The sequence below is a fragment of the Pelobates fuscus genome, chromosome 6, assembly GCF_036172605.1.
Source record: "Pelobates fuscus isolate aPelFus1 chromosome 6, aPelFus1.pri, whole genome shotgun sequence".
In the NCBI taxonomy this organism is placed as follows: Eukaryota; Metazoa; Chordata; class Amphibia; order Anura; family Pelobatidae; genus Pelobates; species Pelobates fuscus.
The window spans coordinates 140,188,249-140,205,691 of NC_086322.1; the positions used below are offsets into that span (position 1 = coordinate 140,188,249).

A 17,443-nucleotide genomic window follows, 5' to 3' on the forward strand; every position below is an offset into this window, starting at 1 on the left:
GTGGGGACCCTAAAAAAAATGTCCACCCCCTCCCCCCCCCAATAAAAATGATCCCTCTACCTACTCCCCTCACCCTAAAAATAATGATAATGCCTTTAACTAAGTACCTGTAAAAAAAAAATAAAACTTACCATTCAATGTTTTCTTTCTTCTAAAATCTTCTTTTTTCAGCACCAAAAAAGGCCAAATAAAAAAAACATAATAACCGATGCAATTATATATAAAAAAAAAAATGAGCGCAAAAAAAAATAATCCTTCACCCGGCGAGGGCTCCGCGCAGACTGAGCTCTGCAGGGCGGGGAAGGCTTATAAAGCCTTGCCCCGCCCTGCAATTAGGCTCAGAGCACTCTGATTGGTGGGTTTAAGCCATCCAATCAGAGTGCTCTGACAGGTAAATGAAGAGACTGACAGGTAAGTCCCTACATTTACCTGTCACAGCACTCTGAGTGGTTGGTTTGAAATCCACCAATCAGAGTGCTCTGTGTCATTTTACACAGCGTGGGAAAGTTCTTTGGAATTTTCCCACGCTGTGTAATTTGACTCATAACTCTCTGATTGGTGGATTAAGTAACCAATCAGAGTGCTATGAGTCAAATTACACAGCGTGGGAAAATTCCAAAGAATTTTCCCACGCTGTGTAAAATGACACAGAGCACTCTGATTGGTGGATTTCAAACCAACCAACCAGAGTGCTGTGACAGGTAAATGTAGAGACTTACCTGTCAGTCTCTTAATTTACCTGTCAGAGCACTCTGATTGGTTAGCTTGAAATCCACCAATCAGAGTGCTCTGAGCCTAATTGCAGGGCGGGGCAAGGCTTTATAAGCCTTTCCCCCCCTGCAGAGCTCAGTCTGCACAAGCCCTCGCCGGGTGAAGAAGGATTATTTTTTTTGCGCTTTTTTTTTTATATATAATTGCGGCGGTTATTATGGTTTTTCTATTTGGCCTTTTTTGGGGCTGAAATAAATATTTTAGAAGAAAGAAAACATCGAATGGTAAGTTTATTTTTTTTTTTTTACAGGTACTTAGTTAAAGGTCCCCCCCTCATTAGTTTTTAGGGTGAGGGGGGTAGGTAGGGGGATCATTTTTATTGGGGGTGGAGGGGTGACTAGGGGATTGGGGACCCCTAGTCACCTGGGGGGGGGACACACACTTTTTAGGACCCCCACCCACCGCTCAGGGGTGGGGGCCAGGAGGGAGGACTTTAGGGCCCCCACCCGCCGCTCAGGGGTGGGGGGGAGGACATTAGGCCCCCCCATTATTAGTATTTAGGGCCCCCACCGCCGCTGAGGGGTGGGGGCCAGGTGGGAGGACACTAGGTCCCCCCCCTTATTCTTGTTTAGGGTCCCCACCCACCGCTCAGGGGTGGGGGTCAGGGGGGAGGACATTAGTTCCCCCCCTTATTAGTATTTAGGGCCCCCACCGCCGCTCAGGGGTGGGGCACTATTTTTTATTTTTTATTAAACAGTGAGCAGTCACAAGCTGCTCACTGTTTACTAGACATGCCCCTACTCGCGGTATAGCGAGTAGGGGCAAAATTGACTAATAATAAGTAATTTTTACTTAGTATTAGTAAATTTGGCTGAAAGACTAATTTAGGTCTTTCAGCCTTTTGGTAGATAACTCCCTAATACCATGGGAATTAGGGAGTTATCTATCAAGCGGCTGCAAGAGAAGTCCCGAGGTGCCGAAGTCCCGAAATGCCGAAGTTGCTGAATTTCCGAAGTCCCGAACTGCGGAATGCCGAACCGAACCGAAAATTTTCCCCATGCACATGCCTACCTTTTACTGTGTGTTCTGCATTGTGGGTTGGTTTCCATGCCAGCTCATTTTGACTTTTTTCAAAAACCAGACTAATTGGTTTTCAATGCATTCCTATAGGAAATGTTTACGAATTTTTCACAATACGAAACGTCCCGGAGAACGCATTCAATTTGTAAACAGAGGTACCACTGTACTTTGGACAGGAGAGACTTTATCCCATATGTCACAACTTGTGGACTCTCACCATCCAAGGGAAAAGAAATACAATGCACCATGTTTTATAACATAACCATAGACAAATACTTACTTTATGATATAAAGAATAGGGTTCAAAGGACTATCTTGCTTGAGCCAAGATATAAAATGTCTCAGTCTTTCTGATGCCAATGTGTCTAACTCAGGAAGATGATTCTATATTGGAAAATAAATCATAACATTATGTTTATCAACTATGATTATAGCAACTGATTTAGAAATAAAAGAGTTCGAGATAAGCACCCTAAAAAACCCAATAATACAACATTTCGTTTTAAAATACACATCCTGTAAACAGCAGTTAGTGCTTTTTTGTTTTGTTTTTATTGTATATCTATCAAAAAAAAAAAAGATAAATTACACCCATATACTTAGTTTATATAGCACCAGTATAACAGTTGTACTAAGCACTTTACATGAACATGACTGGTATTTAAGATCTTAAATCAGAGTAGGAGTAAATTATGAGGTCAACAAATTGATCATTTTATCTTAAAGGACAACTGTCACCTCAACAATATATTTTAATACTAGAAAAGCTACAATTTCTGGGGAAATTGTGAAGTGTTCTTGCCTCCACCAGTAGTATACAACTGGAGTGGGCGGAGTAACTGTTATTTATTTATATAGCACATTTAATTGCAACGTTGTTGCACAGTTACATTAAAACATACAGTTATAAAAACATTAGCAGGTGCAAATGGCCCTGTCTATGACATCACTTGCTGCTGCAGCCTTGCACAGGTCAGAGTATTTTTGCGGTTGCCATCTTCAAACGGTCGTATTTTAAAAACTATAAATCCTACAGTGAAGAGCTTTATATTGTGAGAATCACAAGACCCATACCTACATTTTGATGTATAGTATGTCTCTGAGATATTAACAAGGAAGGCACAGTCGCAGTTTAGAAATTGCCCTTCAAATGTGAGCTTTGCAGAGTGGCGTTTCAATGAATGTCAATGGTCTGACTATGGCTTAGCCGTGGACATTTTTAGTGGCAGCAGGGATAGCTGAACGTTTTGATATAAGATTTGTGTAGGTGGGCTTGAAAATGAGGGAGTAGTGGCAGTTTAGAAATCATGTCCTGATTTTTCAGCTTTTGCCAGCTCCCACTCTAGCTTTGCCATTCATTCCTATGGGACAAATTTCGCCACAAGATCGACGATATTCCGAGAACCATTCAGCGAAATGTTCCACAAAGTAATAGCAACGCGATCGGGAACAATCTGCACGTTTTGGTAAATTTTTGTCTATGTAGTGTAAAAACTGTGGGAGGAGTTAGGGTGGCAAATTTGGCTATAATAAGAATAATAATATATATGTGAGATAACATTAAGTGGTCTTGCTATGCAAGAACACTTAATAATGATACTTTCATCAGGTTTTGAAATGAAATAGATTGTGTCAAATTAAATATATATATATTTTAAATCCCTATATTTAGTATATGACTGGATCCTTCAGCCTTCACGCCTTGAGTAACACAGTGTTTATAAACCTATATCAAGTCTTCCCTGCTCAACTTCAAGCACAGTGCACCAACATCATCAGACCACCAATTGTCAAATTGAAACACTGTGTGACCCAAGGTGCTGAAGGATCCTGTCATCAGGGGCGTATTAGCCGCGAGGCAAACAAGGCATTTGCCTTGGGCGGCATTTTCCAGGGGGCGGCAAAAAAAGCCGCCCCCAAATGCCCAAGGCAAATGTCTTGTTAGCCTTGCGGCTAACAGACATGCCGGCGGGCTGCTGGGCGATCGGGCGGCACTGCCTGGCGGGCGGGCGGGTGGCCGGCCGGCGAGGGAGCACTTCCTCTGAGCTGTCTGCTCAACTCCCTCGCCAGCCGCAGAGTGAGGCTGGGAGGCGGAGCCGGAATATGACGTCATATTCCGGCTCCCAGCCTCACTCTGAGGCTGGCGAGGGAGCTGAGCAGACAGCTCAGGGGAAGTGCTCCCTCGCCGGCCAGACGCCCTCCCGCCAGGCAGTGCCGCCCGATCACCCAGCAGCCACTGGACCACCAGGGAGGAAGAGACACCCCCCCCCCTCCCCAGCATTCCCAAAGGTAAGGAGGCTGGGGGGGGGGGTTAAATTAAAAAATAAAATTGTGTTAAAAATAAATTTTAAAAAAAGGGTTAATGTGGGTGGGTGAGTGTGTGTCTGTGTCTGTTAGTGTGTGTGTCTGTTAGTGTGTGTCTGTGTCTGTTAGTGTGTGTGTGTGTGTGTGTCAGTGTTTGTGTCTGTTAGTGTGTGTGTGTGTGTCTGTTAGTGTGTCTGTTAGTGTGTGTGTGTCAGTGTGTGTGTCTGTTAGTGTTTGTGTCTGTGTCTGTTAGTGTGTGTGTCTGTGTCTGTTAGTGTGTGTGTCTGTGTCTGTTAGTGTGTGTGTCTGTTAGTGTGTGTTTGCCTGTGAGTGTGTGTGTATGTTAGTTTGTGTCTGCTAGTGAGTGAGTGTGTTTGTCTGTTAGTGAGTGTGAGTGTGTCTGTTAGTGTGTGTGTGTTTCTGTTAGCGAGTGTGTGTGTGTGTATTTAGAATGCGGGGCGGGGGGAAAGGTTTGGTGGGGGTGGCGCGGGGGGAGGGGGGGCGCCTGAGTTTTGTCCTGCCTAGGGCAGCACAAAACCAGGATACACCACTGCCTGTCATACACTAAACGTAGGGATGACATTTTCTAAATTTTTTACGTATAATTTATTTAACAAACAGTCAATTTCCTTTCAAACCTTGATGAAAAGATCATTATATAAAAATATAGTGTTGAGGTTAAAGTTATTTTTTAATGTACTATTTGTGTAATCTTGTTTTCATGGTTTGGATTTTTGTGGTTTTATAGGCATAAACACTTAATTTTATATTGTTATGGAGCCTTAGTAAATAGTACATTAGCAATTTACAATTCCACTATGACATGAATCATCCCAAGAAGATCATGTGAACACTGTATATGCATAACTAAGTTTTAGTAACTTGTTTTTCGTGTGTGCACGACCTTAATACAATTGCCAACCTATAGAATAATACATTTATTTATTGCTCTATATCAAACTGTGTTGCATACTCACCATCCTTTGTGGAACTGATGCATAATTGGGGAATCCTAGTACATCCTTCAAAAAATTTGTTTCACAATTTCTTCCTACCCAGAGGTAGAGAGACTATGGAGAGTAAAATATAAATAAAGTTAAAGTAAGAAACAATAAAAAGCAGTTAGAATATCTAAAAATACATAGTATTATTTTGCGCAGTCAAAGTTAATGGTTTCATATTATGTTCAAATGGCATCAACTTATTTTATATACAACAAGCTCTATTAAAGGGACTCTATAGTCACCATATAAAAGCAAGAAAGACAGGTCCCCCAGCCTTTCTTCTTGCTTTTATATGAACTTTCATTAATTAAAAAAAAAAAATCGGTGTTTTTATATTAAAAACTTACCTCCGTTCCAGCGCCGAGCTCCCCGCTAGGCCGCGCCCCCTTTTTCGTCAAAATGACGAAATCGCAGGGCCCAATGGGACGGCTTCGCGCTGCACCAATCGCGTTCTTCATAGAGCGGCATTGAATGCCGCCCTATGAAGAACCTGAGCGCTTTACCGCGCATGTGCGCGGAATGCGCGTTCGCGAGCTGAGCTGTCTGACTGACAGCTCAGCTCGCTTTCTAAAATTATCAATAAGGGGGGGGGGACCTACTGTCCCCCCCCGGCCCCCACCCCTGTGCGGCGGGTGGGGGCCCTAAAATTATCAATGAGGGGGGGGACCTACTGCCCCCCCCGGCCCCCACCCCTGAGCGGCGGGTGGGGGCCCTAAAATGATCAATAGGGGGGGGACCTATTGTCCCCCCCCCCGGCCCCCACCCCTGAGCGGTGGGTGGGGGCCCTAAAATTATCGATAAGGGGGGGGACCTATTGTCCCCCCCGGCCCCCACCCCTGAGCGGTGGGTGGGGGCCCTAAAATTATCGATAAGGGGGGGACCTACTGTCCCCCCCCGGCCCCCACCCCTGTGCGGCGGGTGGGGGCCCTAAAATGATCAATAAGGGGGGGGACCTATTGTCCCCCCCCGGCCCCCACCCCTGAGCGGTGGGTGGGGGCCCTAAAATTATCGATAAGGGGGGGGACCTACTGTCCCCCCCCGGCCCCCACCCCTGTGCGGCGGGTGGGGGCGCTAAAATTATCAATAAGGGGGGGACCTATTGTCCCCCCCGGCCCCCACCCCTGAGCGGTGGGTGGGGGCCCTAAATACAAAGGGGGGGGGGACCCTAGTTAACCCTCCTCCCCCCCCCCAAAAAAAAAAATATCTCCCTACCTACCCCCCTCACCCTAAAAATAATGAGGGGGGACCATTAACTAAAAACCTGTAAAAAAGAAAAAATGAGATAAAATCAACTTACCATTCGATGTTTTCTTTCTTCTAAAATCTTCTTTCTTCAGCCCCAAAAAAGGCCAAATAAAAATCCATAATAACCGACGCAATTAAAAAAAAAAAAAAAAAAACGAGCGCAAAAAAAAATAATCCATCTTCACCCATGGAGGGCTCCGCGCAGACTGAGCTCCGCAGGGCGGGGGAAGGCTTATAAAGCCTTGCCCCGCCCTGCAATTAGGCTAAGAACACTCTGATTGGTGGGTTTGAGCCAATCAGAGTGCTCTTTGTCATTTTACAAGCGTGGGAAAGTTCTTTGGAATTTTCCCACGCTTGTAAAATGACACAGAGCACTGTGATTGGATGGATTTCAAGCCATCCAATCACAGTGCTCTTTGTCATTTTACAAGCGTGGGAAAGTTCTTTGGAATTTTCCCACGCTTGTAAAATGACACAGAGCACTGTGATTGGATGGATTAAGCGTGGGAAAGTTCTTTGGAATTTTCCCACGCTTGTAAAATGACACAGAGCACTGTGATTGGATGGGTTTCAAGCCATCCAATCACAGTGCTCTGTGTCATTTTACAAGCGTGGGAAAATTCCAAAGAACTTTCCCACGCTTGTAAAATGACACAGAGCACTGTGATTGGATGGCTTGAAATCCATCCAATCACAGTGCTCTGTGTCATTTTACAAGCGTGGGAAAATTCCAAAGAACTTTCCCACGCTTGTAAAATGACAAAGAGCACTCTGATTGGTTTAAACCCACCAATCAGAGTGTTCTTAGCCTAATTGCAGGGCGGGGCAAGGCTTTATAAGCCTTCCCCACCCTGCGGAGCTCAGTCTGCGCGGAGCCCTCCATGGGTGAAGATGGATTTTTTTTTTTGCGCTCGTTTTTTTTTTTTTTTTTTTTAATTGCGTCGGTTATTATGGATTTTTATTTGCCCTTTTTTGGGCTGAAGAAAGAAGATTTTAGAAGAAAGAAAACATTGAATGGTAAGTTTTTTTTATCTCTTTTTATTTTTATTTTTTTACAGGTTTTTAGTTAATGTTCCCCCCCTCATTATTTTTAGGGTGAGGGGGGTAGGTAGGGAGATAATTTTTTTTTTTGGGGGGGGGGAGGGTTAACTAGGGTCCCCCCCCTTTGTATTTAGGGCCCCCACCCACCGCTCAGGGGTGGGGGCCGGGGGGGACAGTAGGTCCCCCCTTATTGATAATTTTAGGGCCCCCACCCGCCGCACAGGGGTGGGGGCCGGGGGGGGGACAGTAGGTCCCCCCTTATTGATAATTTTAGGGCCCCCACCCGCCGCACAGGGGTGGGGGCCGGGGGGGGACAGTAGGTCCCCCCCCTTATCGATAATTTTAGGGCCCCCACCCACCGCTCAGGGGTGGGGGCCGGGGGGGGACAATAGGTCCCCCCCCTTATTGATAATTTTAGGACCCCCACCCGCCGCACAGGGGTGGGGGCCGGGGGGGGACAGTAGGTCCCCCCCCTTATCGATAATTTTAGGGCCCCCACCCACCGCTCAGGGGTGGGGGCCGGGGTGGGGGGACAGTAGGTCCCCCCCTTATTGATAATTTTAGGGCCGGGGGGGGGGGAAGGAGAGTAGGTCTCCCCCCCCCCCCCCCCCTTCAACCACTATTGTGGACAGTAAGCGTCCCTGTGGGTTCGGGCTTCAGCTGTCAGCTGAAGCTGAAGCTGTCAGCTGAAGCCACGCCCACAGCAGTGCTGACAGGCTATCAGCACACAAAGCGCGTTCACAGTGCTTTGTGTGCTGATAGCCCGTCTGATGCATTCACCCAGAATGCATCGGACGAGAGGCCTTTTTAGGGCCTCTGAACTCGGAAGTCCCTCTGGTGGCCGTCTGATTGACTGCAACAAGAGGTGTTCCAAGCTTCCAATGTAAACACTGCATTTTCTCAGAAAATACAGTGCTTACAAGAAAAAGGCTCCGGGTAGCTGTAGCACTCACCTGAACAACCTCATTAAGCTGAAGTTGTTCAGGTGACTATAGTGTCCCTTTAAATAAAATTCATGTTTTTGTTTACACAAAAAAGGGGGATTTGTTTTTCCCCAACATGGCATTATATATATTTCAAATTTATTTTTATTTTTTTACATCAATCTACACTCAATACCCCATAATGACAAAGCAAAAACAAGATTTTTGACATTACTGCAAATATATTAAACAAAAGAACAGTGATTTAACATTTGAAGTCCTATGCTACTAGCAAGGCCTCAAGTTACTTGCCACTGTAAGCTATCGCCTACTCACCAGGGTTAAGTTTTAACTCGCCAATGGCTCCTGGCAATTATGAGCACTGACGTAAATGTTCAGAACCTTAACTCAGTACCTAGTTAAAGCACATGTGGCAGCGATTACAGCTTCAATGTTTTTTTTTTTCACAATGCAATAGGATTGGCACACTGGCTTTGCAAAATGTCAGCCTTTCATCTCTGCAGATTCTCTCAAGCTCTGTCAGTTGAATGGGAATCCTCAGACGACAGACATTTTTAGGTCTCTCTAGAGATGTTTGATTGGGTTCAAATCTGGGCTATGTCTGGGCCACTCGAGGACATTCATAGAGTTGTCCCTAAGCCACTCTTGCATTGTCTTGATTGTGTGCTTAGAGACATTATCTTTTGGTAAGTGAACCTTCGGCGACGTTTTAGGTCCTGAGCACACTGGAGAACGTTTTCATTAAGATTATCTCTGTATTTTGCAGAGTTCAACTTTTTATCAACCCTGACCAGTGTTCCAGACCCTGCTGCTGAATAACACCCCCACAGTATAATGCTACCACCATTATAATGGTATTGCAATGGTGATGAGCAGTGCTTGGTTACCTCCAGACAAGACGATTTGTAGTGAAGCCAAAATGTTCAAGCTTTGTTTCATCAGACCAAAGAGTCTTATTTCTTACAGTCAGAGGCCTTCAGGTGCTTTTTTGCAAATTCCAAGCAGGATTTTATGTGTCCTGCGTTAAGGAGAGGTTTACATCTGGTTATACTGCAACAAAGACAAGAGCAGTGGCGTGTTGTAGTCATGGTTGACCTTCAGCTAATTTCTCCCATTTTCATATATGATCTCTGAAGCCATTAGCTGTAGAAAGAGTCCTAGTTGTTTCCTACTTCTTCCATTTAAGAATTATGGAGGCCACTGTGCTCTTGGGAACCTTTAATGCAACCAAATTAGTGTGTGTTCTTCCCAAGATCTGTGATCCAGCCTCTGAGCTCTGCAGATGGTTACCTTTACCCGAACCTGATGGCTTGGTTTTTGCTCTGAAATGCATGTAGACTCCATATAGATATACAGCTGTGTGAATTTCAAAATTCAGTCAACTAAATTTACCAGTGGTGTACTCCAATCAAAGTGTAAAATCATCTCAAAGATGACCGAGCAAAGAGGGATGTATTTGAGCTAAATTTTAAGTGCCAAAATGCACTTTTTCTTTTTAATAAATGTACAAAGTTTTGAAAAAAATAGTTTTTGCTTTGTCAGTATGGATTATTGGGTTTAGATTCATGTGGAAAAAACATTTAAACAATTAGGGCGTATAGCTGCAACATTAAATATATGAAAAAAACAAGGGGTCAGAATAATTTCTGAATGTACTGTATATATTAATTGGAGAGTTCCTTCATATCTTTAGACTTGTGTCTTAATCAGATGCTTTTTAAAGAGAAACATTGGGACAGATGGTACATGCAGTGCAATCTCTGCAATATGCTAATAATGCTTCTGACAGAAAAGCACAGAGAAAGAAAAGCACTCACTTCTGCAGTTCACAGTAAGTAACATAGGAAACCCTCCTGGCTGTCTGCTGCACAGTCAGAGAATATTACCGAGGGGATTCATAAAAGTTCTGATTGGGCACAGGGAACACACAGTTAACTTGAATGCACTTCAGCAAGCTAAATGCACTGAATGCACTTCAGCAGCTACTGGACTGGAGTGTCCTTTTAAAGTTTTAAATGTAAATAATGTAACAATTTTTTTTACAACAGAACTATAACGTACACCCTAGTGGAACAGACATCAGTTTTATCGATGTCTTACAGTGCAACCCCAAACATCTGTCATGATTTTTCTCTTCAAAATAAAGTTTTTTTTTTTGTTAAGTTAATGACAAGTTGATTAACTCACTAAGAAATCATCTACAGATAAAACGTATTGGGACAGAATTGGATGGAATGCTAAAAATAATTATTGGTGAACCAGTGAGGATTTTGAACCTTGTGAGATAATGTGACTATTGAGCTTGTGATATTCATGTCAATGATGTCTCACACTAGTTACTTTTGTCTCATCTTATTTATGCCAGTGGTAAAACAGTATACATTTTTTTTTATATTCTTTATTTTTATTGTGCAGCATATAACAATAAGCTCGCTAATGCAGCAAATGCAAGTGCACGTCAAACAAATGTAACAAGTGTGTGGCAGATAAAGACAGGCACTTTTATGAAATTAAACAATTCAGACTAATGTGTCCATGGTGATGTGCTTCAGTGAATTTTAACATATAGGCTACCATGGCTCGGGGATGTGTGAATTAGTTTAGCATGACATAAGTTTTACATTAGAGTGTAATGTTGAGAGGTCGCAGTAATTACCCCCACTAGAATAGAGTGGCATGAGTCCGGGAAGGCACTTGCGTGTAGCAATACCTCTTAGAGATATGGAGCCCCTCTCTGGGTCTGCACTTAAGATGCGTTGTCATATCAATACTTGGTGGGGGGTGACGGGGGGGGGGGGGGGAGGGAGGTGGCCTCCGTTACAGTCCCCAGCAACTAATGGCGCAGCGTGAGCCTGAGGAGTGTGCCTAGGGGAAACTTTTTTCCCAGATGTGTGCAGTGGGCGAGACAGTATAAAATAAACGGTATAAAATAAACTATATAAAGTAAACAGTATAAAATAAACTGAGAACAGCCTATGGCAACTTTACAGGGAGTGCAGAATTATTAGGCAAGTTGTATTTTTGAGGATTAATTTTATTATTGAACAACAACCATGTTCTCAATGAACCCAAAAAACTCATTAATATCAAAGCTGAATATTTTTGGAAGTAGTTTTTAGTTTGTTTTTAGTTTTAGCTATTTTAGGGGGATATCTGTGTGTGCAGGTGACTATTACTGTGCATAATTATTAGGCAACTTAACAAAAAACAAATATATACCCATTTCAATTATTTATTTTTACCAGTGAAACCAATATAACATCTCAACATTCACAAATATACATTTCTGACATTCAAAAACAAAACAAAAACAAATCAGTGACCAATATAGCCACCTTTCTTTGCAAGGACACTCAAAAGCCTGCCATCCATGGATTCTGTCAGTGTTTTGATCTGTTCACCATCAACATTGCGTGCAGAAGCAACCACAGCCTCCCAGACACTGTTCAGAGAGGTGTACTGTTTTCCCTCCTTGTAAATCTCACATTTGATGATGGACCACAGGTTCTCAATGGGGTTCAGATCAGGTGAACAAAGAGGCCATGTCATTAGATTTTCTTCTTTTATACCCTTTCTTGCCAGCCACGCTGTGGAGTACTTGGACGCGTGTGATGGAGCATTGTCCTGCATGAAAATCATGTTTTTCTTGAAGGATGCAGACTTCTTCCTGTACCACTGCTTGAAGAAGGTGTCTTCCAGAAACTGGCAGTAGGACTGGGAGTTGAGCTTGACTCCATCCTCAACCCGAAAAGGCCCCACAAGCTCATCTTTGATGATACCAGCCCAAACCAGTACTCCACCTCCACCTTGCTGGCGTCTGAGTCGGACTGGAGCTCTCTGCCCTTTACCAATCCAGCCACGGGCCCATCCATCTGGCCCATCAAGACTCACTCATTTCATCAGTCCATAAAACCTTAGAAAAATCAGTCTTGAGATATTTCTTGGCCCAGTCTTGACGTTTCAGCTTGTGTGTCTTGTTCAGTGGTGGTCGTCTTTCAGCCTCTTACCTTGGCCATGTCTCTGAGTATTGCACACCTTGTGCTTTTGGGCACTCCAGTGATGTTGCAGCTCTGAAATATGGCCAAACTGGTGGCAAGTGGCATCTTGGCAGCTGCACGCTTGACTTTTCTCAGTTCATGGGCAGTTATTTTGCGCCTTGTTTTTTCCACACGCTTCTTGCGACCCTGTTGACTATTTTGAATGAAACGCTTGATTGTTCGATGATCACGCTTCAGAAGCTTTGCAATTTTAAGAGTGCTGCATCCCTCTGCAAGATATCTCACTATTTTTGACTTTTCTGAGCCTGTCAAGTCCTTCTTTTGACCCATTTTGCCAAAGGAAAGGAAGTTGCCTAATAATTATGCACACCTGATATAGGGTGTTGATGTCATTAGACCACACCCCTTCTCATTACAGAGATGCATATCACCTAATATGCTTAATTGGTAGTAGGCTTTCGAGCCTATACAGCTTGGAGTAAGACAACATGCATAAAGAGGATGATGTGGTCAAAATACTCATTTGCCTAATAATTCTGCACTCCCTGTATTATACATGCGGTATGCAGTGGTGCAGACCGGCGGACCAGTCATTGGTATGAAAGTCCAAGTGTTGGGCGGCATTGCTCAGGTTCCGTCCCCGGCGTGCACTCTGCGTTGTTTGGAGCGGGGGGTGAACTCCGGTATATTGGAGGGATTCAGACGTGCCAGGTCTTTCGTTGCTGTCTTTCCCGGTCTGAGTAGATACAGGTGTTGCAGATGGTTTTCCAGCTCTTGGAAATTCTGAGCCTTATATGTCAAGCCCTGGTGTGTAAAGGACAGAGCCCTCGGCAACCCCCCAGCGGTAGGTGATGCCTTTTGCTCTTAGGGTTATCAGTAAGGGCCGCAGGGACTTACGCCACGCCATGGCGCCTCTGGTGAGGTCCAGAAAAAACGATAAGGCAGATTCTTCAAACAGCAGGGAAGTATGTCCCCGGGCCGCTGCGCGAATCGAGGTAACGTCTTGCAGGGATTGGAATCTAATTATCAGGTCTGCTGTCGCCTCTGTTGGTGCGGATGCCGGTTTCGGCAGTCGGAACATTCTCTCAACCTTGGCTTGTTTTGGAGGTAATAGCGTGTTAAGCATGCGGCGCACATAGTGCGGCAGGTCGGTCAAGCTCACCGAGTCCGGGATTCCCCGCATTTTCAAGTTGTTTCTCCGTCTTTGGTCTTCCAGTGCCTCGGTTCTGTCTGCCATCGCTTTTTGTTTCCCTTGGAGTTCCTCGAATTTGCGTTCCACAGTGATGAATCTTGTATCTTGTGTGCTTGTTGCAGGCTCTAATAAGGTAATCTTGGTCGCGGCGCCTTCAATGGCGTCTTTATAATAGGCCATATCAGCCGCTATGTTCGTCTTTATAATAGGCCATATCAGCCGCTATGCTCTCAATTCAGAAAGCATGTCTTTCAATTGGTCCCCATTGGCTGGCGGCTTAGCTTTAGGCGCTGCTGACGGGTCAGGCGAGACTACCTCTCCAGGGTCGTAGGAGAGGTCCTCGGAGGAACCTTCATCTCTCTGCGCCATTTTGTCCCATGAAGATTTTTGAGGGCCCCACAGCAATTCCCCAATATCTCGGCTAAAAGGGCCTGTATCCGCCCGCTGTTTTTAATTTTTTCGACCCATTGCGCCGTCAGGCAGTAAGGTGGTAGTTTCTTGTCGGTTCCTGGCCTCAGTTCCCCTTAATTATCGCAATATTTAGTAGCATTAGCACAGAGCTCAGGATAGTGCGACCACTCTGTTCTGCTGCTAGCTTCACCCCAGTATACATTTCTAAGCAGACTAGCTGATGTTCATTTTTTTTATAATTGACAATTTTTATTGTATGTTTTTGCCGAGTTGCAAGCGGATGTTGGGGTACAGAATCAAAAAAGGGCATGGGGGGTTCAATGCATAATACAAAGACTTAATACATAGATAAACGTGTCTTGTCTCGAATTTTACAGAATTTTCAACATATGCATCTGTGGTTGGCAAGTGTGGCTGCCCAGTTAGGTTCTGCGTCCACTCTGATATAACATACTATAATTAAACTATTTACAAATAACCAAACTTACATACAACATATGGTCAGTTTTGTGTATCACGTGTGCCTACCATGAGGAGCTCTGTGACTGTGTGGCCCATGTGAATGTGCTACCAACTGTCTGTCTAAGCGCCGTTTGGTGCCCTCCGAACCTCAGGATCTTCATAATACGTAACCCCTGTCTAGACACTGTATCCCTGTCCGTCTCTTTACACTTTCCAAGCATATTTAGGTGGGGTCGTGCGTGCTGTCACTTAAGTTTACTGGTGAGCCATCTCTGTATGTTTGCCACATGTCATACATTTGGGTCTTTGTGCCTCCTGCACGTAACTGAGTCGTTGTGAACCTTTCATATTCCACATTTGTGGAGATTAGGTGTGTCAGTTCCTCTATCGTTGGTATCGTCCCTGACTTCCAGTTTCTTGCTATCAGTGTCGTTGCTGCTATTATTATGAGAAACGTCAGTGTACGTGTTGGCTTCGGCAGATCATGTGATATGATGTGCAGAAGGTATGTTTCTATGGTACGTGGGATTCGTCTCCCTGTACTGTTAGAGATTATGTCTGATACGCTCTCCCAGAATGGCTGGATCAGCGGGCATCTCCACCATATATGGATTGTGTCTCCAGAGGCCTTTTGGCACCTCCAGCATCTGTTATCGGACGTGTTGTACATTTTGGACAATTTACTAGGGGTCAGATGCCACCTGTATAGGAGCTTCCTTGACAACTCAAGGTGGGAGGCACAGGCCGATAAACCCGTATGTGCTGTAAAGGCCATGCACCATTCCTGAGTTGACAGGTCTCTTTCAAGGTCTTTGTGCCATTCCCTTTGGAACCCCCATAGTTGTGTTTGTGGTTCTTCTATAAGTGTGGAGTAACAAAATGAGAGGTTTTTTTTTCTGCTGATGCGTTGTCATACATTTGTGTTCGAACCTCGTCATCTGTGTTATCCCGTCTTTCCCCCTATTCTGATGTATCTCCTCTTTAAGTGTGTGGTACATCTGTAGATATGAGAAGTGTGCTGTGTGTGGGACATTGAACAGTGTTCTCAAGTCCGAGAAGCTTCTGAGTGCACCTCGATGTGTTACCTGGTACAGGTGGGTTACATTGTGAGCCGCCCATATCTTAAAATTGAACGAGGGGTTTAGAATGTGTAGAGTTCTCAGTGGGGTCGCCGGGGACCACTTGGTTGCCGAACATACCCTAGGTCTGTTCTTGTCCCATATAGATAGCATCAGTCTGGTGGTTGGTAGTATTTTGGGGGTGTGAGGGCGTAGCTCCTTGGGTGCCCATAAAAAGTATGTGAGGTGTTTCCCTTCCAGTCTATGGGACTCCAAAGACACCCATTGTGGGGTTTGAGGCTGCGAATGGCACCCAATGATGTTGGCTAGGTGCGTGGCCCTGTGGTATTCTCTTATGTTGGGGAATCCCAGTCCCCCGTCTCGTATTGTGCGAAATAAGAGTCTCCAAGGGACCCTTGGTTTCTTGCGTTGCCAGCTAAATCTCAACAAGGTTGTCTGTAGGGCCTTGAGGAATTTCACGGGGACGTTTATTTGTAGTGTGCGGAATAAATATAGTATCTTTGGCAGTATCACCATTTTTATAGCTGCGCAACGGCCCACCCATGTTATGAATTTCCCTTCCCATGTCTTTAGCGTATTTTCTATCTCAGTGAGTAATTTTTGATAGTTTGTTGCAAAGAGAGAGTTGTGGGATTTTGTCAGTTTTAAGCCTAAGAAGGTGAGGTAGTCCTGGCTCCAGTCATATTTAAACGCCTTGCGTAGGCGTTCCATGGTGTCGCCCTCGATGCCTATTCCCATCGCTTGGGTTTTGTTAACGTTGAGTTTATAGTAGGAGTGTGTGCTGTAGTTTTGTAGTTCTTTCTGCAGGTTGGGAAGTGATATATTTGGTTGGGCAAGAGTTAAAAGGACATCGTTCGCAAATAGGTTGATTTTGTATTCCCGGTCGCCAATAGGTATCCCGTGTATGTTAGGGTTGCGTCTGATCGCCTCTGCCAGTGGCTCTAGGGCAAGGACATAAAGGAGAGGTGACATGGGGCACCCCTGGCGCGTACCATTTGATATGGTGAACGGGATGGATTGGAACCCTGATGTTGATACTGAGGCATTCGGGAAGCTGTACAAGGCCTTAACCGCCAATTGATATTCGTGGGGGAAGTCAAATTTCGCTAGAACAGCGTCTAGAAAGAGCCAATTCAGTCTGTCAAATGCTTTCTCCGCGTCGAGAGAGATTATAAGCCCTTGAGTCCGGTCCATGTGTATGGTTTGTAAAATTTCACTACTTTCCGTGTGTTGTCTGACCCCTGTCTCCCATGTACAAAGCCCACTTGGTCGTCTGAAACAATGGTAGGGAGGATGTTCTTAAGGCGGGTGGCTAGTATTTTAGCATACAGCTTGGTGTCCGAGTTCAGTAGGGAAATTGGGCGGAAGTTCTGGCAGAGTGTTGGTGGTTTGCCGGGTTTTGGGAGGGTTATCACCCTAGCTGCCAGGAATTCCGAGGGGAAGGCTCCTGTGCGTTTCGCATGGTTGAATGCTGTTGTGAGGTGCGGGGTTAAAAGGTGTTTGAACTTTGCGTAGTAAGCATTTGTATAGCCGTCTGGGCCTGGGGCTTTTCCTGTGGGGAGGGAGTCGATGCATTCTATTATTTCGTTCTCCGTGAAAGGGGCTGCTAAAGCTAATTTTTGGGTTTCAGTCAGGGAAGGTAAAGGGATCTGCTTTAGATAGGCCTGAATGCCTGCCGCTGTGGGGTTTGGGGAGTTTGGGTCGTCTTTGAGGTTATAGAGCTGCCCGTAGTACTGCGCAAGCTCTCTGCAAATCTCGGCGGGCAGGTGAAGTTTTTGTCCTTCTTTATTTATTATGTGAGCTATACGTGTTTGTTGTTGCCTGTCCCTTAGTTTTTGGGCTAAAAGTTTGCTCGCTTTGTTACCCTGTTCATATAAGTGTGATTTCAATCTTTTTAGCATGAGACCAAACTTATGTAGTCTGATCCCATTAAGTTTAGCTTGTAGGGCCGAGATTTGCTGTTTACATTCTA

The 17,443-nt window shown here is 44.8% G+C and overlaps 1 protein-coding gene across 4 annotated transcripts in view; it reads right to left on the reverse strand.

Moving 5' to 3' along the window:
• The window catches only part of SEC24B (SEC24 homolog B, COPII coat complex component), an 83,310-nt gene that overhangs the window by 1,797 nt on the left and 64,070 nt on the right, over positions 1–17,443 (reverse strand). For all 4 annotated transcript variants that reach the window (XM_063458361.1, XM_063458363.1, XM_063458362.1 and 1 more), the window contains 2 exons: positions 5,073–5,165; positions 2,072–2,175 (listed from right to left, as the gene is read on the reverse strand). In XM_063458361.1, coding sequence (XP_063314431.1) covers positions 2,072–2,175; positions 5,073–5,165 — 197 coding nt within the window. The remainder of the gene's footprint in view (positions 1–2,071; positions 2,176–5,072; positions 5,166–17,443) is intronic.